This window comes from Leguminivora glycinivorella, chromosome 11, assembly GCF_023078275.1.
Source record: "Leguminivora glycinivorella isolate SPB_JAAS2020 chromosome 11, LegGlyc_1.1, whole genome shotgun sequence".
NCBI lineage: Eukaryota > Metazoa > Arthropoda > Insecta > Lepidoptera > Tortricidae > Leguminivora > Leguminivora glycinivorella.
Window position 1 is genome coordinate 20091233 of NC_062981.1, and position 24166 is coordinate 20115398.

The 24166-nt window shown below is 37.9% G+C and overlaps 1 protein-coding gene across 2 annotated transcripts in view; it reads left to right on the top strand.

Moving 5' to 3' along the window:
- Positions 1 to 21617, top strand: part of LOC125230849 — an 82638-nt gene extending 61021 nt beyond the window's left edge. Inside the window, exons 3-10 of one of the 2 annotated variants that reach the window (XM_048136092.1) lie at positions 4343 to 4503; positions 6699 to 6801; positions 9799 to 9990; positions 14843 to 14998; positions 17398 to 17535; positions 18869 to 18999; positions 20707 to 20919; positions 21267 to 21617. In XM_048136092.1, coding sequence (XP_047992049.1) covers positions 4343 to 4503; positions 6699 to 6801; positions 9799 to 9990; positions 14843 to 14998; positions 17398 to 17535; positions 18869 to 18999; positions 20707 to 20919; positions 21267 to 21473 — 1301 coding nt within the window. In that variant the 3' untranslated portion in view covers positions 21474 to 21617. The remainder of the gene's footprint in view (positions 1 to 4342; positions 4504 to 6698; positions 6802 to 9798; positions 9991 to 14842; positions 14999 to 17397; positions 17536 to 18868; positions 19000 to 20706; positions 20920 to 21266) is intronic. The other variant, XM_048136093.1, reaches the window with a different exon arrangement.
- The last annotated feature ends 2549 nt before the right edge of the window (positions 21618 to 24166 follow it).

The window sequence follows — 24166 nt, forward strand, 5'->3', positions numbered from 1 at the left end:
GTTTATTTTTAATTAGCTTGTCCCTCAGCAGTTTGCCTGTCTATTCTGTTATCTTTGAGTTTGTAATTTTTACATACCTAATGGCTTTCAAATATAAAGTCATATTAATCCAAATACCTATCATAAATGATTTGTCTAGACTGGATCGAAGCAGAAAGTTGCATGATCGTGGTTTATTTTGGTCCGAAAGGTGATACAAAATGACTACATTAACAGTTTGGATAATATTATTTTGATAAATACCTACAAAAACAATGATGTACAAAATTACAGAATTCTGGAGAATCGGAGTGGTCAGATACACTGCTCTACTACCAGTATTTGATATTTTAAATTGTCCCTTTGAAAATCCTCTCTGTGGTGATGAAAGTGTCACAACATAATGGCTCGGGCAAATGTAAGTAGTCCTGTCATTATGAAAAGATGTCCCTTTAGGACCACAAAATAGTTCCTTCAGAACTGGGGCAGGGGTCTGACCCGTAACTGGATGATGGCCATGGACTGTCGCGGAGGCGGAGCGACATCTATAACCCCAAAAATAAAATATTTTAAAATGTATTATATTTACTATTGGTTTTCTATTTCTAATAATATAGTGACATTTTAGATTATTCACTGATAAACATTAGTTATTTTAATTTTGACATAATTTTATTATGCTCATTTGTTTATTTGTGTTTTATTTAACTAAAACAATTTAATTATATTTGATTAAACTCCATCTTTTAATTACAACTTAGTATTCACTCTGATTTTTTTTTTGTTGTGGACTTATTGACTATTTTGGTTATTGACATTTTAGGGTTATTAGGGCGTAATAGGGCATTATTGTTTCATAATATGCGAAAAGGACTGGTTACTATTTACGGCTACAACATTGGGTTCTACATAGACACTAAACGATCACTAGGTCAAAATACTGATCCAATATAAGATATTAACTTAATTGATTGATTTCGTTTCATGATAATTAATTTTATTTAATAAATTTTAGAGTTTCAATTTTTTTGTATGATTATATAGGTTAACTAAATAGGTAATTATTGTTAGTTAGGTATTGATAGGGTCAGAATATTACACCATACTATAATATTATAAATGGGAAAGTGTGTGTGTCTGTTTGTTTGTCCGTCTTTCACGGCAAAACGGAGCATCCAATTGACGTGTTTTTTTAAGTGGAGATAGTTGAAGGGTGGAGAGTGACATAGGCTACTTTTTGTCTCTTTCTAACGCGAGCGAAGCCGCGGGAAAAAGCTAGTTCATTCTATATTTTCAACTCTTTTGCAGCTCCTGTTTTTTTTTAAATGAAATTACGTAATTCTTTCCAAAGTTTGCATTGTGTTTTCATCCTTGTAGTTGAATATTTTAAAAGTGTATTTTTGTGAAAAGAGGTCGCCTTAAAAATATAAAGTGGAAAGAAAACATTATCACAGGTTGGTGCATAAATGCGTTTTGTAGCTTATGCCACGGTAATGGCATGTGAAGGAGATGTTAGTGGTGACTGGTGGACCACATTGTCTTTCAAGAGACAAAGTATTTATTTGCCAGAATACAGTGGGTGCATATTTAGATGGTAACATACATTCAGTGGTACAGTGTACTCTACTCACAACTGAGCATGCAAAAATTACAAAACAATCTATTATTTCATGCAAATAAATTGGAAACTAAACAAACAAACACTTACATTAAAACAATAATTAATTACATAATTATGGCTGGATAAATTATTCTGGACTAAATCTAGCATACAATTTTTTAAATTATTCCTCATTATCATTTTCAAAAAAATAAAATAGTAGAATGTTATAGAACATTACGTTTTAAAAATCGAAAAAAAAAATCGAAATAAGATGTCTGTGATGGTGTGTGACGTTTTAGTTAAAAAAAAAAACATATAGGACTATAGGTTAATAGTAATCTAAAACGTGCGGAAAAAAGGAAGTTCGAAACGAGTGGCGATAAATGAAAATTGAAAACACTACCGAAGGGAGTGTTTTAAATCGACACGAGTTACGAATTTCCCTATACGCACGTATATCGTACGATGTTTTTCAGTACGATGGCCCTCTGAAGTGTCCACCTAACATAAAAATACCCACTTCTCGCTCTAGTGCGATAAAAAAGCACCATTTTAAGCAGTTAAAGAGTGAAATAAAACTATGGAAACGGATTAAATCGCGTATAATGAATTTAAAATACATCCCGACCACGAACACGACCCGTTGACCACGAACGCTGTAAAGAGTTCGAAACGTCGGGATGTATTTTAAATTCATTATACGCGATTTAATCCGTTTCCATAGTTTTATTTCATGAGTAACTATCGCGGTAACCGAAGACAATATCAGTTAAAAAAGTATTGAAAAAGATTTATTTTTAAAAATTTCCCTAATTTCAACTATTTTCTCCCCAATTTTTCTCTCCCGTGCCAGCGCAGGTAGTTGGCAATTAAGGCTGTTTGCCAAGCAGCTAATAAGCCTTATCGCAGGGCCGCAGCCGCGAAACGGTTTTAATTAGAAAAAAACAGGCTTTTATTTGTTGCCTTTTCATTTTGCTTAAAATTCCGAGGTTTGCGTGTGCTTGAAACATCTAAGTTTAGATTTTATTTCGTCCGTCGAGATATAAAATAAATACCAAAAAATATTATAGGAACAGTTTTACGTTTTACATCTTACTGTGTACTAAATTGTCAATAACCTAACCACAACATTATAATTTATCATAAGATAATATTATGTACCTACTTAATACCTATGAAACATTATAAAATTTTGAAATACCCCCGACATAGTGGACCGGTTTTCATGAAATATGGTTAGCCACTCCCGACTAGTTCAGCTTTCAAACAAAAAAGAACTAAATTAAAATTGGTTCATCCGTTCGGGAGCTACGACTACGATGCCGCAGACAGACACAATATGTGGAACGAACTCTATTCAGATATTTATGTATTATCATCTTGGACACTCCAATATTTATGAAGGCGACTATACTCTGTACATAGTCAGAAGCTACAGTCCTGTGTGCGTAGCCGAATGCTCACGAAACGCTCACGATAATATTTCTATCGCTCTTGTGTATTGGCGCGACAAAGCCAGACTACATTTCTGCGGCGTTTCGGTGGCGTTTCGCGTCGCAGAAATGGCATTCGGCTACGGGGCCTGTATTGTTTCCCATACATTGTACGCCGCCGTTAAATCCAGACTGACCTGACGTAAACCGAGTTACGACCCTGCTTTATTGTACCGACTTTAGTTTGCGCATTAAAGTTTAATTGTTCATGCAGTTTTAATGGAGATCGGGAAAAAGATAGGTTTTCCGGTCGAGTAGTCCATCGATAAAGATGCACACAATATTACAATACAATACTCGTTATTGCACAAATGCACACCTCACACAGTTTACAAGTAATGCACAAGAAATTAAAACAATTAAACACAGGTAACAACAGGCGGTTCTTTTCTTTGACTTTTCGCTTAAAAGAGCAATCTTTTCCAGATAACCTTAGCAATCTTACAGAAATGTTTTTACAATATCTATTTTGCCGTGTACTTATTTTTACGACGCTTTTGTGATCCACAGCTGTATCGAAGCCCCTCCCCCCTCTTCTCCAAATCTTCTGCCTTCTTGTTAAAACTGACCATCGCTGGCGAGACGAAGTCTGCTACCTTGATCTACCTGTCATTCAGATATGACCATCAGCCCAATCCCACTTCAATTCCCTTGATAAGAAGGACTGGTCCTTTGAATGAAGTGAAACTAAAATCAAATCTTCGGTGGGGTAGTACTATCCAAACTTTCATCTGAACATTGTCCAATTACAACCATTGTCTAATTATAACCATAATCTTTGAAAGAATGTACAGAAATCACAAACAAGCTAAGTAGTTAATAACTTTAATAAGCTATAATTGTTGAAGACTTTATGATAATCCATTTAACTTACAATGTAATCTTAAACGTTATTATATGTAACTTATCTCAAATTGATCTCACTAACCACTTACAAACTTACATTGTATTACATCCCAAGAAGATATTTTCTAAATAAATATAGGTCTTGAGGGTTTTGGACTCGGTTTTTGGATGTCCGATGTTTATGTTTTAGGAGGAACCAAAAACACAAAGATATCCAAGAATCAGATCACCGGCCCATGATTTATAAGCTCAAGGGAATATAGCAAGCGCAATAATTTCAAAGAAAGGGCCTACTTATATTATAAGTAGGCCCTTTCTTTGAAATTATTGCTTCTATAAAAGAATATGATCATTTCAATCGATACCCGAAAATTAGATCAATCTCATGACAATGAAAACTAACCTACATCTTTGTTTCCAGTCGAAGTATCCTGCGGCGGAGTGGTCCAGAACAACCTAACGTACTTCATCTCCCCTGGATTCCCGGAACTCTGGACGGGGGAAAAAGACTGTAGCGTCACTGTGGAGAAAACACATGCCGGAATCATGCAGTTGAGGATTGACTTCGTACACTTTACTATAGTAAGTGATATCCTCTTCTTCAGCTCTCCTAAAAAAAGAAAAATCGTCATCCCGCGCCCTCATCACCAATTTCATCTCCCCTGGTTTCCCGGAGCTCTGGACGGGAGAAAAGGACTGTAGCATCACTGTGGAGAAAACACATGCTGGTATCATGCAGTTGAAGATGGACTTCGTTCATTTTACTATAGTAAGTGAATTCCCCCATTTTTCACCTCTCCTAAAAAAACAAAAATCTTCATCCCCGCCCTCATCATCAATTTCATCTCCTCTGGTTTCCCGGAGTTCTAGACGGGGGAAAAGGACTGCAGTATCACTGTGGAGAAAACACATGCCGGCATCATGCAGTTGAGAATGGACTTCGTACACTTTACTATAGTAAGTGAATTATCCCTCCTTTCGTATGTTTTATTACAGTAAGGCCCACTAGTACTTGCAACAACCACTTAACTTAGGGTTAGTGAGTTGTCATTTGTCAAATTCCATATAAAATGGTGGGTTAACCCTCGGGTTGACCCTCCATTTTCGTTGGTGCAAGTGGCCCTAAGCGAGCCCGCCCTGTTTCATTCTCCTTGGTTCTTCAAAGATGTGGACAGGAGAAAACTCTTTTCTCCCTGCTTCCTTCTACTAGGTTACAGAGATCTGGATGGGACTAAAGGATTGTGGTACTGCGGTATTTTTCGTTTACGCAACAGGGTGGCTAGCCGAATGGCACAATCGCTCACGAAACGCTCACGAAACGAAGCGCTAGTAGATATCTATCTCTATCGCGCTTGCGTATTGGCGCGACAGAGCCAGCGGCGTATCGCTTTCGTTTGGCGTCGGAGAAATGCCATTCGGCTACGGGGCCAGATGTCATACCATAGATCAAGCAAACGTATCTATTTAGCGTGTCATATGAACTCAGTAAAATCCACTGCGTTATCCGTCTTTAATTGCAGCTTGCAGCTTTTGTGCGTCAATTTTTACATTAAATGCCTCGTTACGTGATATTTACTCGTAATTGCAACAACACAAAAATTATGAACACTAAGGGCCTGAGACATATTTAAAATCACGGGCAAGTAACAACTTCAGTACAAAATCTGACACGCTCGGCCGCCATCGCCATACAAATAAATTAATAGATGAACTTGTTTCTTCTATCTAAATCTACTTCAGTGGATCACACCATACTATTAATAGTAGCTGTTGTCAAGGGTCGCTTCAAAACAAAATTAAAACTTAATAATAGCAAAGACATATGTAACTCCGTATAGACAGCTACAGTCTAAGAAAAACCGGCCAAGAGCGTGTCGGGCCACGCTCAGTGTAGGGTTCCGTAGTTTTCCGTATTTTTCTCAAAAACTACTTAACCTATCAAGTTCAAAACAATTTTCCTAGAAAGTCTTTATAAAGTTCTACTTTTGTGATTTTTTTCATATTTTTTAAACATATGGTTCAAAAGTTAGAGGGGGGGGGGACGCACTTTTTTTTCCTTTAGGAGCGATTATTTCCGAAAATATTAATATTATCAAAAAACGATCTTAGTAAACCCTTATTTATTTTTAAATACCTATCCAACAATATATCACACGTTGGGGTTGGAATAAAAAAAAATATCAGCCCCCACTTTACATGTAGGGGGGGTACCCTAATAAAACATTTTTTTCCATTTTTTATTTTTGCACTTTGTTGGCGTGATTGATATACATGTTGGTACCAAATTTCAGCTTTCTAGTGCTAACGGTTACTGAGATTATCCGCGGACGGACGGACGGACGGACGGACAGACAGACATGGCGAAACTATAAGGGTTCCTAGTTGACTACGGAACCCTAAAAAACGTACCTCAGAACCATATAGAAATAGGTACGGTGGCCTAGATGGCGACGCACCTTTGGGGTACGGTCGGCCAGATGGCGCTAATATTAATATTTGACATTTTAATACATATCATGCTAAGAATATGGGCCAAATTGTCAAAACTGAGGTTCGAATCGTCGGTTCGGTCGAGAGATGGCAGTCTGTGATTACACATTTTACTTTGACAGTAACTCTCTATAATACTCGATCCTCTTTGATAATAGTCTAGTCACAATCGGTCTCATGGGCTATAATCCTATTGACTACGTGCAAAAACGTGTGTTCGTAAATGCCTTCAAGGTAGCTAGGATACACTGTTTAGTTCTGTTTACTAATTATTTTTGATTATTCAGGGCCAACCCAACCGGCTGACAGGAGAGTGCGACGAGGATGCCATGATAGTGGGCGAGGGAGACAACGAATTCAGGGTCTGCGGACAAAACCATGGACAGCACAGTAAGTCATCATCATCATCATCATCCTCGGCATGATAGCCGCGACTCATGGGAGCCTGGGGTCCGCTGTGACAACTAATCCCAAGATTTGGCATAGACGCTAGTTTTACGAAAGCGACTGCCATCTGGCCTTCCAAACCAAAGGGTAACTAGGCCTATTGGAATTAGTCCGGTTTCCTCACGATGTTTGCCTTCACCGAAAAACAACTGGCAAACATCAAATGACATTTCGCACATAAGTTCCGAAAAACTTTTTGGGACGAGCCGGGGTTCGAACAGGAACGTGACCTTCGGATTGAAAGTCGCACGCTCTTACCGCAAGGCCACATCACAGTAAGTATCAGCCATTTTTGGGAAGACGCTTTGGGGTGAACGAAAAGAGGGGGTTAACTTGGACTCATTTCATTAAGTACCAAAGCTACTTATGTAGTTTCCATTTTTTAACCCCCTACGCAAAAACCACGGGGTGTTATAAGTTTGACGTGTCTGTCTGTCTGTCTGTCTGTCTGTCTGTGTGTGTCTGTCTGTGGCATCGTAGATCCCGAACGAATGAACTGATCTACATAGATTTCGTTATTTGTTTGAAAGCTGAGTTAGTCGGGAGTGTTCTTAGCCATGTTTCATGAAAAAGTTGGGGTGTTTTTTCAAAATCTTAATTTTGTGGTTATTATATCTCTGAAATTTGACATTTTGAAGTAGGCGAGTAGTTTTACACGGTATTTATTATGTATTATAGTTTCCGTGCGATTTTGTATTAGAGATGGCTGGGGGCCCGGGGCTGGCCAGGCTTAGACTGAATAACTACCTATTGCTTGACGCTCCAGCATCACTATAACCACTATAAGTACGTAACCATTTTCTTTTGAAGCAATATATAATATAATAAAGAGGTAGATCATAATAATTATAAACACGCTTCACGAGCCCAATTATTACTAAATCTGAAGGTAAAATATGATGGCTCAAGAAGTACACTCAAGACCAATAAAACTAGGTACTTTAATGTTAAATTTCTACATCAAGCGACCTGTTTTCCCTGCTCTTGAGTGCAGAGCGGCCCAATTACCCCGGTAAATGCAACGTAAACATGCGCACGTCTGCAGCGAATGGCGTTCGGCGCATGGAATATTCTAGAGAGATGAATATTCTGATCGAAAGGCTGCTCGCAGATTTTCCTCATTAGATACATTACATACGTACATACATACAGTCAACCAATTAGAACCCTAGGCCACTGTAGAACTTTGTCATAGTGACGTTATAAATCAGATTGTAAGAAATCTCTTACTGCTTGTGGTTTTGACATGGTTGTAGAGTGGCCTAGGGTTTCAATTGGTTGACTGTACCATGTATACATATAATCAAGCCTGTATCCCATAAAGGGGTAGGCAGAGCACATAAACTACTAAGTTTCAGTGCCACTCTTGGCAAAAAGGGGTTGAAAGGAATCGAAAATTGTGACATTGAAGTGACAGGTTGCCAGCCTCTCGCCTACTTCACAATTTAACCCATATCCCACAGTCGACTTCTACGACACCCACGGGAAGAAAGGGGTGGTGAAATTTTTAACCCGTTACCATATACATACGGGACATATACATATACGGTATACATTATTAAGCGCGTTTTCACATTATCCGATCCGATATAGGATGACGGACTGATATCCCATATATTTACGCCGCCATATTTGATTTTTTCCTTTAAAATCCTTCCTACTTGCGATATCGGATCGGATAATGTGAAGGCGCACTAAAGTAAAAAAGGCCAAGCCACAAAAAAATGTGATGGAATGTATAGTACTTTACGCGGAGTTGAGTACTCCTTGGCACAGTCGTTTTGTAAACTCCGCAAAAACTACTAAAATATTGTATAGTTCCATAAATTTCTTAAAAACTTAAAAAAAAAACTTGTTGAAAATATAACCTTTGAACTTCTAGAAAACATGGTTCCATAAATTAATTTGGGCTTTATTAATCAACTAGCTTTTGCCCGCGGCTTCGCTCGCGTTAGAAAGAGACAAAAGGTAGCCTATGTCACTCTCCATCCTTTCAAGTGTCTCCGCTTAAAAAATCTCGTCGATTCGTCGCTCCGTTTTGCCGTGAAAGACGGACAAACAAACAGACACACACCCTTTCCCATTTATAATATTAGTATGGATTTCTATTCCGATTATGCGTCCGAAATGATCCAGAACTACGTTTGCCATCACATTACTCGATCAAAGAAATCGATTTACTGAATGTGAATTTGAAACTTTGCGTTTCGTAATGTGTCTATTGGAGGGCGGTCTACAACTCCACAGGTCTAGACGATATACCGTTAATTATAAATTTTGCTGCCAATTTGTAATGATCACGAAGCTCAAATGAGATTAATTCCCAATAGTGTTAGTTACTGTACAAGTGTACATATACGTTAAATTGACTAACAGTGACGGCTCATTCGAACTTTATAAGATGTCAAATATAAGCTCTAAACGAGCTTTGAAGAAACGTCGTTCTTGACATTGGCATGTCTGATCTATGTTTATTGGATTGAGAGCTAATAATTGAAGTTCGAATCGAGCCATGAGACAGCTCAGCTCTTACGACATTCTTACGTACTTTAGGTTGTTTTAATTCCTATGGTCTCATATTGTGGCCAAATCCTTATTTTATGAAGAATGATTTCATATCATTGCATCAATTTTATTAAATGTAGGTACAGCGAGCTGTAAAAGTGCATGGCGAATTTATCAATGAATTCATTTATAAATTAGCAATGAAATTACGCAGCTCATTCTATTATGTATACATAAAAATATCTTTGTATCAAGTAACACATACATACATACATACAATCACACCTATATCCCTTAAAGGGGTAGGCAGAACACATGAAACTATTAAAGCTTCAGTACCACTCTTGGCAAATAAGTTTCAAGTAAGTTTGTCAGAAAGTCGATATCTATCTTAATATCGCATCTAAAACACTATAAACTGTTTATTATTTCCAGTATACTACACGCTACCAACAGACAGCGAAAAACGCGACTCCGACGACGAACTACCCTCATCAGCGTCGACCAAAATCACAGTGCGCATGCGCGGGACTGACATGCCTAGACTTTGGCTGTTACGGCTTGCGCAGATGCCACTGGCACACTCAGCACCGCATGACTGTAGGCAGTATTACACCGGGAATAATGGTAAGTTTTTACAGTAGTGTGGGGTACTTTGAATCACAGGTACACAGTGAATCACGCTCAAAAATGGCAGTAAGAGTCCGCGGAAGCGACATGCCCAGACTTTATCTGTTGCGGTTTGCGCAGATGCCACTGGCAAACTCTGCGCCTCATGACTGTAGGCAGTATTATACTGGTAATAATGGTAAGTTTTGACAGTAGTATGGGGTACTTTGAATCACAGGTACACAGTGAACCACCCTTCAAAATCAGTATGCTTGCGCTGGAGTGACTTCCCCAGATTGTGTTTGCTATTTTTTTTCTATTTCATAGTATATACTTGGCAATAACAAACAGCCTACAGTCTATAGGCACGGAATTTTCAAAAAAAAATATCGTTTTTTTGTCATGTCAAGGTGCATAGTAAAAGTTGTTAAGTATGACAATACACTTTTATATCGTAAAATATGGGAAGCGTTCAAAATATTCCAGCTTTTCAATTAGAAACTAGTATGTACGTATACTAACGTAGGTACGTAACTAGTATGTAGGTATGTGTGTTTACACCCTGTTTTTATTGAATTCCGTTAACTTTAAGGGAAGGTTCTTTAGATCAAATACAATTAATTTCTCTAAGAAACTAGCGTCTTAACTCTTACGGTTATCGAGTTATTAAAAAAATAAAGATAATTACTGAACACGTGTGTGACAGCCTTTACCAATTCCTAATGTTATTTGTTTTGACATGTGCCGTCAATCACTTGACACTAACTTGAATGTTATTCTTAAGGGTCTCTCACACTAATAAATTCATTTATTATGTATGAAAATGATGATTTTTTTTTTGCGAATTAACTAAAGTGCTACGTGTCGAATTTAACGGAAAAAAAACACGGTGTATATGTATGTTGTGTGTGAGTAGTGAGTAGTGAGTAGTGAGTACTGTTATGAATGTAGGCATGTTTTAGCCACGCCTAACTTGTATATTGTTTCGCTTTCAATAATTGTTGCAGTAAAATACTGTTCAGTACAACAATAAGGAGGACTAAATAAACATAATGTATTCAATCATTGTGGCATTACACTCATACATGAAACATTTATGCGTATGCAAATACAAACCTCTATCTCTGCGAAGAAGTGTTTTCCATGACAGAAAGTGCGTTTTCACATTATCCGATCTGATATCGGATGTAGAACCGATATCCTATACATTTTTTTCACCGCTGTGCCGCGCACATTTCGGCGATTTAGTATGGAAAATTTCGAATGTGGCGTTGAATATGTTAGTGGTGCCATCTTTGACTTTTAATAAAATTCCTTCAAATTAAGGCTCCCTCTGAAAAAAGTTTGCCTAATCTTATAGATCGTTACAATCATTCATCTTATTTACTAATAAAATATGCCTGCTCTCTCACTTAAGAGGCTCCACACGGTTTTCATCGATTTTTGACAAGTTTTGAGTTGAAACTCTTTTTGCACTACAGATAGAAAGACTAACGGCCATCGGTTCTTCAATATTTTATCTCTATTCGTAAGAGCCATATTTGAAAAAAAAAAACTTATATTTTTATGATTTTTTTAAACACGGTCTAAAACACTTTTATCAAAATTTGATTTTAGTGAAGGGTGGTACATACATGAAATCGACATGTTTGGATTTACCTTTGACTTTTCTAAAAATTCAAGAGGTATTTTAATTTTATATTAAGTAATTAAAACAAAAGTTATGACAAAAAAACCTGTTCTTGACCCTAAAATTGTTCAAGTTTGATGCCAAATATCACAGACATAATAAGTTGTTAAGTGATTATGAGATACTATTTTGTTAAAAAACGATGTTGTTAATATGATAGACTTTAGAAATTATGATGGATTCGAATCGAAGGTCATTGGCGCAGGGAACGCCCTTAACGAAACGTTACGAGTGTAATAAAAAGTGCAAATCCAACGACAATTAAGAAAAAATAAATTAGTTTCCACAACGTCACCAGAAGGCCTAATACACTTTTAATTACTTTCGACACTAATGATTGACCCAAAAACTAAAGTTAAATGAATTAGCGCCACCTTTCGCTTACAACTCATTAATCTTTAGCCTTTGTGTAAAGTTAAACCTATGCATAAAATCCCTGAGGCTCCGAAAAGAGTCATTTCTGCGTTTAAATTCAGTTTTTTGGCACACTACATAATTTACACCTTACATTTTGAAATGCTGTAAGTATATTTTAACAATAGCCAAAATACACTTCTAAAAATAATAGTATGTAATAATAGTATATATATATGTATAGAATCTAAAACCAAGTGAATTTATTGCGTGTTAAATAAAATTACGTGCGTTACATTGCGCCCCCGAGAAGAACGTACACAAACGTTCTTCTCGGGGGCGCAATGTAACGCACGTAATTTTACGAAGCGCCTACATGTTTAAATTAGCAATTTTTCCAGCTTATGCGAGCAATAAATTATTTATGCAGGCGTTTCGGATGACTTCATTAAAGCTAGCAAACACCAGGTCGTTAGTACGCTCAAATTTTGAGCTTCGAAAATAATTTGTGACTGAAAATTAATATTTTGGATATTTAATTTTATAGCATTTAAGTACAACATGAAATAGAAAAAAAAAATTTACATTCAATGCCAATGATGGAACTTTGTAATATTGTTGTTATTTTACAAGACAAAGATAAAATATTTTATAAGAATTGTTGACACGACTAGTTAAGTAGCTTGTTTGCGCTACTAATACTAATTTATCCGAAAGTTCAAATATTCACTAACTGTATTTAAACTTGTGACTTACCTCACGTATTACATTTCACAAATCGACGTACCGACGCATTTTAAACATACTTCAGTAAGTCCTATTTGTAAAAGAAGAATACAAATGGGCAAATATCGGGCGAGCAGCACTCGAGAGCATTTTCAAGAGCGTTTTAAGGCACATTTAGATGGTACGAAACATGCCAGTTTCTTTTTGTAGCTGATCGCTGACACTGAAAACTTTTGCTGTACAGTTTACAAGACACGACAACACCACAGTATGTACAAATGCGGAAAAAAAAACACAGTATATATACACAGAAAGGTTATTTACACATAAAATATACAGATTTCGTTGCTTATTGACATTGCAAAACTGAGAAAAATATATGCAATAAAACAAAAGACGCGCGCTGGCAGCGGCATCCATTTCGGCCAGGGTGCCAGTACGTGGGTACCACAGAGGTTGGTAGTTCTTTCATCTACACACATGCGGTTTCCCGAACATGTATAAATTGTCAAGAAAATCTCAACAAAGTGGCAAATTGGAAGGAAGGTGAAGGTTTAATGTTCTATAGAAATTGAATTGCATTCTTGTTTTACTGTCACGATTTGTTGACCGTCTAAGATATTAATGGCGTTTCATGCCTAAATTTTATTAAGTATATGCATGGAACGTATAGCCCTTTTTTTGGCCATGGAAAGTCACGCCTGACCTAAAATTTAGGATATAATTTAATTACAAGAAAATTTTAACTGAAAATCAGTTTCAGAATATTTTTCTTGTAAAAACCCTGCTCTTCAGTTCAATCCACACTTTTAAAAATTAAAATAAATTGGGAGTTGACTTCTCTAATATTTTATATTTCTCGTATTTTTCTAATGAAGATAAATTGGCTATATAATGTCAAAGATTTGACAGAGGCATGGAACTCGTATCGTGTAAAAGGCCCTTAAGATTTTTATCTGAAGAGCTCTTGTGCTACTTTGGCCGGATGAAATCAAATCTCATTGTTGAGTTCTCTAGAGTATGATGGATTTAAAAATATAAATAACCAGGACCTGGGACTATTGAATGTGCTTTCATACTGGAGTATTTATTTTTATAAAGATTTTTATTGTTAATTGTCACTTGGTAATTTTCCCGCTCATTCCTAATCTATACCTTACCTGTATACAGCGTGTTTTTTACTTACGTTTTTAAGGGCAGGTTCTTTAGGTCAATCAATTTCTCTAAGAAACTAGTATCTTAACTCCTGACTCTTACTGTTATTGAGTTATTTTCCGCAAGTTTTCGACACTTGCAAGGGAATCAAATAACAACACACACAGTGTGTACTTCCCGAAGCGCTGGTAGCCTAGCGGTAAGAGCATGCGACTTTCGATCCGGAGGTCGCGGGTTCAAACCCGGCTCGTACCAATGGGTTTTTCTGAACTTATTTGCGAAATGTCATTTGATATTTGCCAGTCACTTTTCGGTGAAGGAACACATTGTGAGGAGACCAGACTAATACCAATAACGCCTAGTTACCCTTCGGGTTCGAAGGTCAGATTCAGATTCGAGCCGAGAATCGAACCCGGGAGCTTACGCGTAAGCTGAAGACCCGGGTTCGACCCGGGTCCCGGCTCGGCCACCAGTGGGCCTTGTCGTTTTTTCTCTCGTGTATGATATCTATTTCAATTTATAATTTATATATATAGTAGTGTGACTACTTGAAAAAAGAACAAATCAAAAAATATTCAATAAAATATCCTTCGCTTTGTTAAAAGTAAATAAATAAGTCAATAAAATAATTTGATTTGTTCCCTAGGTGGCAGCACCATCTCTCTCGCTATATCGTAATCCTGCAAAGGACTCATATAGGAGGTGCAAGCACTAAATGCTCGCCCTTAGAGTTGGTCAAAAAAAGGCGCCTAGCTTTATCAGAGATAATATACACTAGAGAAATGAAATTTCGTCGGGTACCACGGCGGGCGGGTGGTCTAGTGGTAAAGACGTTAGCCGCGTAAGCTGAAGACCCGGGTTCGATTCCCGGATCGGCCACCAGTGGGCCTTGTCGTTTTTGCGCTTGGCCGGTTTTGTTTTTCTAACTTAGCATTTTTTTCACAGGCACAATAAGGACCTTCAACTACGCCGTGAATGGAAGGCATTTGGCAAACCACGAGTACAGAGCGTGCATAAGGAAGAATTCTGGGATGTGTTCTGTCAGATACTCGCCGTGTGACAACCGGTCGTTTAGGATAGGAGGAGCGCAGCAGTTAGATGGTAAGATACGTCCCTTTTATATTAGTTATCTTTTAAATAATGCGACACAAAAAGCTACACAGTTAAAAAGCAAATACCCAAGTAATAAGCAAAGACCAACAATTTCGATAGTTTATTTATTTCAGATTTTGTACAACACTAATGAGGTCGTTATTTTGTGCATTTCTCTCCATTCAGCACGGTCTTCTGCCCTGGCAACACTGTCCACCCAGCGGGTTAGTAGAATATGGCCACTCCCCTATCATGCCAAGTTGCCAACCATAATAGGTTTTTGAATGTGTGCGGCTCCCGTCTGGCCACGTGTCCAAAGTACTTAAGGGTTCAGATTTTACTCCCTATTTTCCAGCATCATCACTTACCACTACATGGTGAAAAGGACCGTCCAAGCTTTGCACAGTGACTTTTGAGGTCATAATGAACAACTTTTATTATGGGACTAATGCTGAAATAGCAAAAAAATAAATAAATAGGCTGCTCCATAGAAATGAGTGGCATCATGACAGTCGAAATGTATAAAACAACTAAAAATTCTTTTTCAGTACAGATGGTGTTTTTTTTACGCACTAGTGCGAGAAGTGGTTCATTATATACCAGGTCGAAACTTCGAGGTGCTATCTGTACTGAAAAACGTCGTACGATACACGTGCAAAAAGGAAATTCGTAACTCGTGTCGATTTAAAACACTCCCTTCGGTCGTGTTTTAATTTATCGCCACTCGTTTCGAACTTCCTTTTTTACGCACTTGTATCGTAATGTACTATTTCAGTACAGATGGTGTTTTTTTTACGCACTAGTGCGAGAAGTGGTTCATTATATTATGCCGTCGAAACTTCGGAGGCTCATCTGTACTGAAAAACGTCGTACGATACACGTGCGAAAAGGAAATTCGAAACGAGTGGCGATAAATTAAAACACGACCGAAGGGAGTGTTTTAAATCGACACGAGTTTCCTTTTTTACGCACTTGTATAGTAATGGTACTATTGGTTTAGCATTGGTTCCATAGTAAAAGATGTTCATTATACCCCAAAAGTTACTATGCAAAATTGGAACGGTCCTTTTTATTTTAGAGTGTATTTTCCTAAGCCTCAATATCCTAACCATCCGTCAAGTCATAATCTCTTGATAAACTAGGAAACTCCAGCATTCATAAAAGCCAGCCGACATTTGGCAGAGGAAACAGTAAGCCGTTGTTTGCCGTTTTATTGTAGCCTCACCCAATTATTGGCACTCTATACCGACACTTTGTTTTAACTGGACAGTATCTTTCAAAATCTATTTTCATACATTTCTGATGCTTGATAATCCACCTTATTTTCCCTTAAAAAGGTTTCGCTTTAAGGCAGCAAGAGAATGGAAAGGGAGGAATCAAAGTTTATACATGCAGACGTCAATAGCTGGCAACCAGCCAACGGTACAGTTGGTTATCCTATAGCAGCGAGCCATTTCTAAATTCTTGGATATAAGATTCGTATCAAGTATACTAGAATGTTTATGGTGTAATCATGAAATGAGTGCAAAGAGATTGTAGTGAATAATAACCTAATAACTTACGAGATGCTTACGATAATGGGGTAATTTCCATTTCAAGGGAGAGAGAACGCGCCATGTGGTTTCTTTTCCTTAAAAAACGAGTCTTCAAGAGCTGTGGGAAAAACAAATACCTTACAACCTTGTTTGTTCCATTCCATGTTAGTGCATCTCTACATTAACTTAACAAGCGTTTGACTTCACTAATGGACTGATCCTCCGAATAGGCCGCCACTGGAGGCGCTTAGCCGATCCCTAGCACATTGCTACCCAAGGACGTGAGATCATCCGTCCATCTCATATGGTAGTTGTCTGATACTGCGCTTTTTTACCCATGGCAGCCACTCTAGAACCTTCCACTTAGGTACGCTTCCCTACCTGAACCTCCGAAACACTTCTAATCTCTTACGCTTCGTAAGCGAATCCCTGTTGCTCTTCTGTAGGGCGCGACAGAGCCAGACTGCGTTTTGATAGCCACGTGTCGTCCACGATTGCCATTTCGGCTGCTCTGAGTGCTCTGACTTACCATATCTCTTGATCTCCCTCAATGCTGAAGACCCTGACATCATGTAATTCTGTTGAAGACTAGGTTCCTCCATAGGCATCTGTTCCTTGCTAAGCGCATAGCCTCGTGCAGTTTTGATTGCATTGGGTTTCTTTTAAACACATCATCTAGTCTCCTAGAGGGGCCTGAGGTCTCTTGCCTCCATCTTTGCACGTCATAATTAATCTCTCCCGTCAGGTGGCAATGACGGGCGACGTGAGATGTGACCGAAATAACTAAAAAATTTATCCTGGCAAATTATTGACATGTAACTTGCGTAGATTACTTACATTAGTGTTATAAAACTGAACAACGTGAACTTTCAGCCTACATAAGCTTGGAGCCGGGCCCGGGTGGCCTTGGGGGCGCGGGTACCGGCTTCTACGGGCCTGATGGGGCCTACTTGGGCCCTGGGGCCCCCACCACTCCTGTGTCGGACCTCATGCCAGCGGACACTATGAATGGTTAATAGACCCTGGTCGAGGGATCCTTGGGATAGTTCTCCTGTAGATTAGACCCTTGGATTATTGGATTCTGATATTTGGGATTTAACAAATACCTTAACTAATACCGTTTAAGATTTACAAATCTTTATTTTCAGAAATTTGTTTTTGGGAGATGGCTTTGGGAGATTTAATTTGATAGTTTATTTTATAAGGCAAATTTTAGAACTATTTTGTAACCTCAACTTTGCCTTCCTCTTTTAAAACAAATAACTATTTTTTTCCTTTTTTTTGAAATTTCAGCAAATACTAACGTATTTTTAACGTCCATTACTAAGATATCTTTATCCTGAGTTCTGAGATTAACATTACTTTACTTTCTCATTTTCTTGATTTTCTTACTAGAGCCCTAACATGCTCCCGTCTTGTAGTTCATATTAATTGTAGCTGTTGTCTTTTTATCTAAGGTATATTTTTCTTTTCTAAGAATAGAATAAACATTTTTAGGGTTATCATAGAATAAATATTACGTTCCATCCCTCCTAAGGCCTGTTGTACCTACCCACTGTAGTAAAATGTATTTTGAACTTAAAGGAGTAACAAAAGGTTCAAAAACAAAACAAATACTTCAAGGACTCAGGAGGGCAAGAAAGCGTAAAAATTTTAAATTTTTATGTTTCATTTTGTACTAGTTTTCATTATTAGTGGTGTTCTAAAAAATAATTGCGACCAGTTTCAAATAGTTTCGCTATCACAAGTTTTTCTAGTTAAGTCGATCAACAGATTGCCTAAATAAATTATTAGTAATTCACCAAAGAGGATTATCAGAGAAATATTTTTTCAGTGTCCAAACTGTAGCGAAGTCTGAAAAGTTTGGATCTTTAATATTGAAGGCCAATTTCTAAGTAGGCTAAAACAAAAGTTTTGTTTCTGAATTGCTAAAGTGAACTTGGCAGTTCGAAATTGCGGTTGCTATTTTGTTAAAACGATCACAAAAAATGGTTTCATAATACTTGTGGAGTTTTTAACCGTTAACGTAAAAAAGCGTTTATAAAATAATTGTGGCGTATAACTGGATAAACAAGGCAAATTGACTAGTTGGAAAAAATCTAATTAGAAAAAGTTCATTAAATTTTTCTGAAACTAAAAAGGCCACGCCTTTAGCAAAAGTAGGTACAGTATAACGCCGTGGCTTTAAAATAAAGGGGCGACCTCGAAAGTATGGATTTTAAGCCTTACTCGTACCTTGAATATGGAATCTCGGGATTACTTGTCAATCAGGACCTCAAGCATTGAGCCATAACGCAAGGTGGGTGATTACGACCCAAAGTCTAACCTTTTTTTTAACCCTCAGATGTGGTGGGAGACGAGATGATGCCAGTAAACGAGGTGCAGACTCAAGAAGACGAGATGGAAGGTTCTGGAGCTGATCCTCAGATCGCACCGGGTGTGCAGGCTACTCCCGCACCCAGTATGGCTTCCAGGGTAGGTGTCATAAAAAAAAACGAATTAAGGGCGTGTGTTATTGTTTTTAGTTTTTAAATTGGGAATATCACTGCAATGTTCTGACTCCCGAGTCAAGCACTTTAACATACAGTATAAACAGGGTAAACACAAACAATCGTAGTTCATTTCGTAAGACACCAATCAGCGCGGTTTATCGTCCAGGCAGTATCCAGATAAGATCAAAAGTATCAAAATCTGACAAAATCGTAAAAGAGAGTTAAAGATAGACAAAAACACTGCTCCATTCACGTTAAAGTAATAAATTCATTTTATGTATGTAAGTATTATTAGGGGGTGTAAATCATTGAAGCTAAATCTTTATTATTTGTCTGAAACCGTTCGTCTGAATTGTAACTCTTACTTCGATGGGTATATTCACAAATCCTATTCAGATCTTCTATTTATTGAAACTTGATATTGATTCAATTTTCTTAGATATAATTGTAGCCGATTAGGCAAGTTAGTACTAAAAAAAGGCGCAAAATTTAGATTTTTTATGGAACGATAACATTTTTGCCGCTTTTTCTACTAATGGAAATGACAGGACAGAATTTTTTTCTTAATGATGTGAGTAAGAAGGACGCAACGCAAAACATACAAATTTGATAAATATTTTAAATTTATATTCTGAATAAATAAACTTTAGATAGATTCTGAGTAAAGAGAAAATTTTGTTTTCCCCTCACTAGCTCGGAAACACGTGTTTTGTCCTTTAATACCAGCGGGTAAAAACGCATTTTATCCACTAGTGGGTAAAGTAATTTGACCTTGAATAAAGTCAAATTAACTGCTTTAAAATTGATAAAAATAGGTGAATCTAGTAATAAGGATGATTTACCACCTGGGGAACTACTGGAAGCAGTGATCAACGCATTTTTTTGCGTTGTAGTTTCCTCGCTGTAGTGAGGGGAAAAATTTTGTGTTACACTCGGGTGCAAATGTATTTTACTTCTCGTGTGTTAAAAAACTCGCAAGTTCAGGATTCTATTCTCGAACCACTCGCTTCGCTCGTGGTTCAACTATAGAATCCTTTCACTTGCTCGTTTTTCAATTCCACACTCGGCGTTAAAATACAACTTTGCCCCCTTGTATAACAAATAACTATTATTGACTGGATATTTGAATAAGGGAGATTTATTATTTGTATTCGAATGTTGAATTTATAGGCTTATTGCTTTTATGATTTATCTAGTCGAGTGTTTTAGCTAATAATAAAGTTGGCTTTATTCAAAAATACTCGTCTAGAATATTATTTTCCTTAAGTAGAATTTACTTTCCTTTGCTTAGGGTGTTATTCCTTAACATTAATTTCTCATACTGTAGTTTTATTCATTGTACAAAATGTTTGATTATCATATTACATGGACAATTGCAATGGATTGTTTACTAAGCCTCCTAAATCCCGTAATACACTAATCTTAAGATGCTAGAATGATATAATTATTTTTATTTAACACTAAGTTATTTTCGTACTTTCAGAATATCCCATAGAATATTTTAGTAACACATTTTTTCAATGTTCATATTAAATAAAATATCAGCTCCTATCTTCTTTGGCTTATTAAAATATATCTAATCTATTTACTAATTACAAAATAAAGTATCCAAGTAACCCCATGTTCCAAGTAGCCCCATGTTTGAAGTAGTTCTTCTAGCCCCCACCCCTAACCTAACTAACCCCAACAGATCTGGAGCTATATCTGGCCTTCCTGGCTCTGGCAGGCCCGCACACTGTCCTGGCATTGGTCTCCCTACGCTCAGCACTTCGCGTTGCCAGAAGATGACAAAATCCGGTACAACGGGTACGGGAAGTTTGGAGAAGGACTCCAGGGGGGATATGGGAGGCTACGCTGTAAGGACAGGATCACGATTCCGTGTGAGAACGAGTATTTTGTCTCGGTGAGTGTTTGAGGCCCTAAGTATTTCCGATATTTTTGCGAGAACATGTAAGCCCGCAAATTGAACCTGTTTTATCTTATCTAACCTTTACAAAATATTTGTAGAATACAAAAAGAAGTCCCTAGAATACCTTATAAAAATACATTGACGTATTTCATGTGTTTTACTGAAATCTAATGCTCTCAATCGAGCATTATGCTAAATAATTATCAGCTTCCATTACTTATTATTTGTTTTTCTACCTTCTATTTTACTTTTATCTGAATTGGCACGCAAGAAATAAATGTGCTTGCTATATCTTCTACGTTACGTTTTATAAATTTTAAGTCTGTATTTTTCCCCCTCAGAGCTCCATCCTGATGTCCGGCGTTTGCGACCCCCACCACTGTGGGTCCTCTTTCTGCCCACATAAAAATCCACGGGAATGCCACGTCGACACCTCCATAACGCCTTTCGCAGTATCAGTGCACTTTGGCCAACCTTCTCGGAAGCCAAACCCAGAGGAGAACATAGGTGCATGTTTGAGGTATACGCAAATGCCTTGCGAAGCATGATGTCTATTTGCGACATCCCATCGCTGTGTCTTCTTCTATCTAAATAGAAGCCCTAGAGACTGAAACGTCGACACCTTCATAACACCTTTTACAATATCTGAAATCTTCGGACCACCATCTCTGAACATAGGCGCTTGTTTGAGGTATATGCGAGACTACAATCAGCGACCAAAACAGAACTAAAAATACCTATCGCCGTTCAAAAACAACAAAAACAATAAAAGGGACGGCCAAAGATACGAACCTAGAGGGCATTGAACAGATTAAATATCTACATGCATGTTATTTCAAAACAACGACACAGCCTGACAACGTAATCTGTTACCTAAAATCAATCGACGACGAGCACAACTACACAGTGGAGCTCATTCAATCAAAGCATGAAAACTACAACTCCTTTAAAATTGGAATCCCGTCTTCAGTGTATGACGTGTTCCTGAAAACTGAGACATGGCCTGTCAACATATGCGTTTCGCCATGGAGGCCCTTTTTGTTCGAAAATAAACGCAAGCAACATAACTTATAGCTTGCACGCAACCGGCCCGCAAACGACGGGGCATTCTATTCAAACTCATACATTTACTGTGATCCATCAAAACATCAACAGGCTAAAAAACAAAACTTACAAGTTGGAATGTGAACTGCAACTGAACAATAACATCGACGTACTTTGTCTATCCGAACATTGGCTCTCCAAACAGCAGCTGGAGGCAGTGACCATAATGAACTTCAAACTCAGCTCCAGCCTCTGCAGATCCTCGCGGAACGGCGGCGGAGTGTGTATATACTCCAAGTCGTCCCTGCTCACCCTGGAACGCCTGGAGGTCGCTCAACTCAGTGAAGAGATGAACATGGAGGCGTGTGCAACGGAATATGTTGGTCTAGGCTTGATAATCGTATGTATTTACAAACCTCCCCCACAATCGGGCCATGAAAATAATTTTCCTGTATTTATTTCGAAATTGCACCAACTTTTAAACCTTCCCACAGTTAATCAATATAAAATACTAATTTTAGGTGATTTTAACATCGATCTTTTTACCAAAACCAATGAAAAAAAAGTATTATCAGATTTAATAAAATCAGCTGGTATGAGATCACTAGTCAATTTCCCTACGAGAATCTGTAGCACTACACAGACATGTATAGATCATGCCTACACCAACATTCCCGTAACTGACGTCCTATGTGTTAAACCATATGAAATGTATGTATCAGACCACAAATGTATATTCGTGTCGTTAGAAATTAAGAAGTTACTGCAGTCTAACAGTGTTATACTAAAACGAGTTTTTTCGAGTATGAATGTTGACGAGTTTAATCGTAGTTTATTTCTTTACGATTGGGATGCGCTGTTACTTAAGCACAACTGTCCAAATAAATCATTTAACTCGGTATTAGACGTTATCATTCATTATTTCAACATACACTTCCCCGTAAAAAAATACCCTGTTAAAAAAATATCTAAATGTTGGCTCAACGAAAGCGTGGTAGCAGCGCGAAATCATATGCGTGAAACTAAAGCTAGGATTTCACTGAACCAGTCAACTAATGATAACTGTGAATATAACGAACTTATCTCATCTGAGAATATCTATCTGAATGAATTAGGTAAGGCACGCCGGTGCTTTGTAAATAATTCCATTACAAACAGTAACAACATATGCCGAACGGCGTGGCAAATAATTACCTCCGAGACAGGTAAGTGCGATGGCAAACGTGATGCACTGGATATTTTAATAAACAAATCAGCTGGCCGGTCAGATAAGCAGCGCGCGGCCACGGCGGCTACTGAACTAAACCGGTTTTATGTCGATGCGAATAAGAGTGTCAACACGAATACGAACATCTCAGATGCGCTTGCCTATCTAAATGGGTACATCGCTAAACATGCATATATTATTTGTATGGAACCTTGCTCGCGACAACTGATAATAAAAATTGCGCAAAAAATTAAACGTAAAGATTCGCAAGACATCAATGACATGACAACTAAATTTTTAGATATAATACCGCAGTTTATTTATAGTATACTTTGTGACTTATTTAATAAATGTGTTGAATGCGGGGTTTACCCTGCCAGTTTAAAAAATGTAAAGGTACAGCCAATTTATAAAGGCAAGGGAAAAATGGATAATGTGAAACATTTTAGACCAATATCACTAATCCCAATCTTCTCAAAGATATTCGAACGCGTGCTTAGCGATGTACTTATATCACACTGCAATAAGAACAGGTTAATGAACAAGCAACAATACGCTTATCAGCCAGGTAGATCGACTATAGATGCTGCGCGCGACGTAACGGCTAGGGTCATGAGTCATTTAGAGGCGAAACAGCAAGTTGCCGCCATTTTTTGTGACCTGTCACGCGCTTTCGAGCTGGTGCATCATCCACTACTCCTGGCAAAACTTGACCACTACGGTGTGACGGGCAACCTGCACCGCGTGATCGCATCCTTTCTCGAAGGCCGTAAACAGTTAACATCCGTCAAAGGCGAACGATCAGAGCTCTTGGAACTGGGTGCCAGCGCCGTCCCCCAGGGTTCTATAATGGGGAATAACCTATTTCTCATCTTAATGAATGACCTCACAGAGGCATCCAACGAAGCGGAGTTCGTTCTTTTTGCTGATGACGGTTGTGTGATTGTCGCAGCAGACAACTACGACCAGCTTAAACTCAAACTAAGTAGA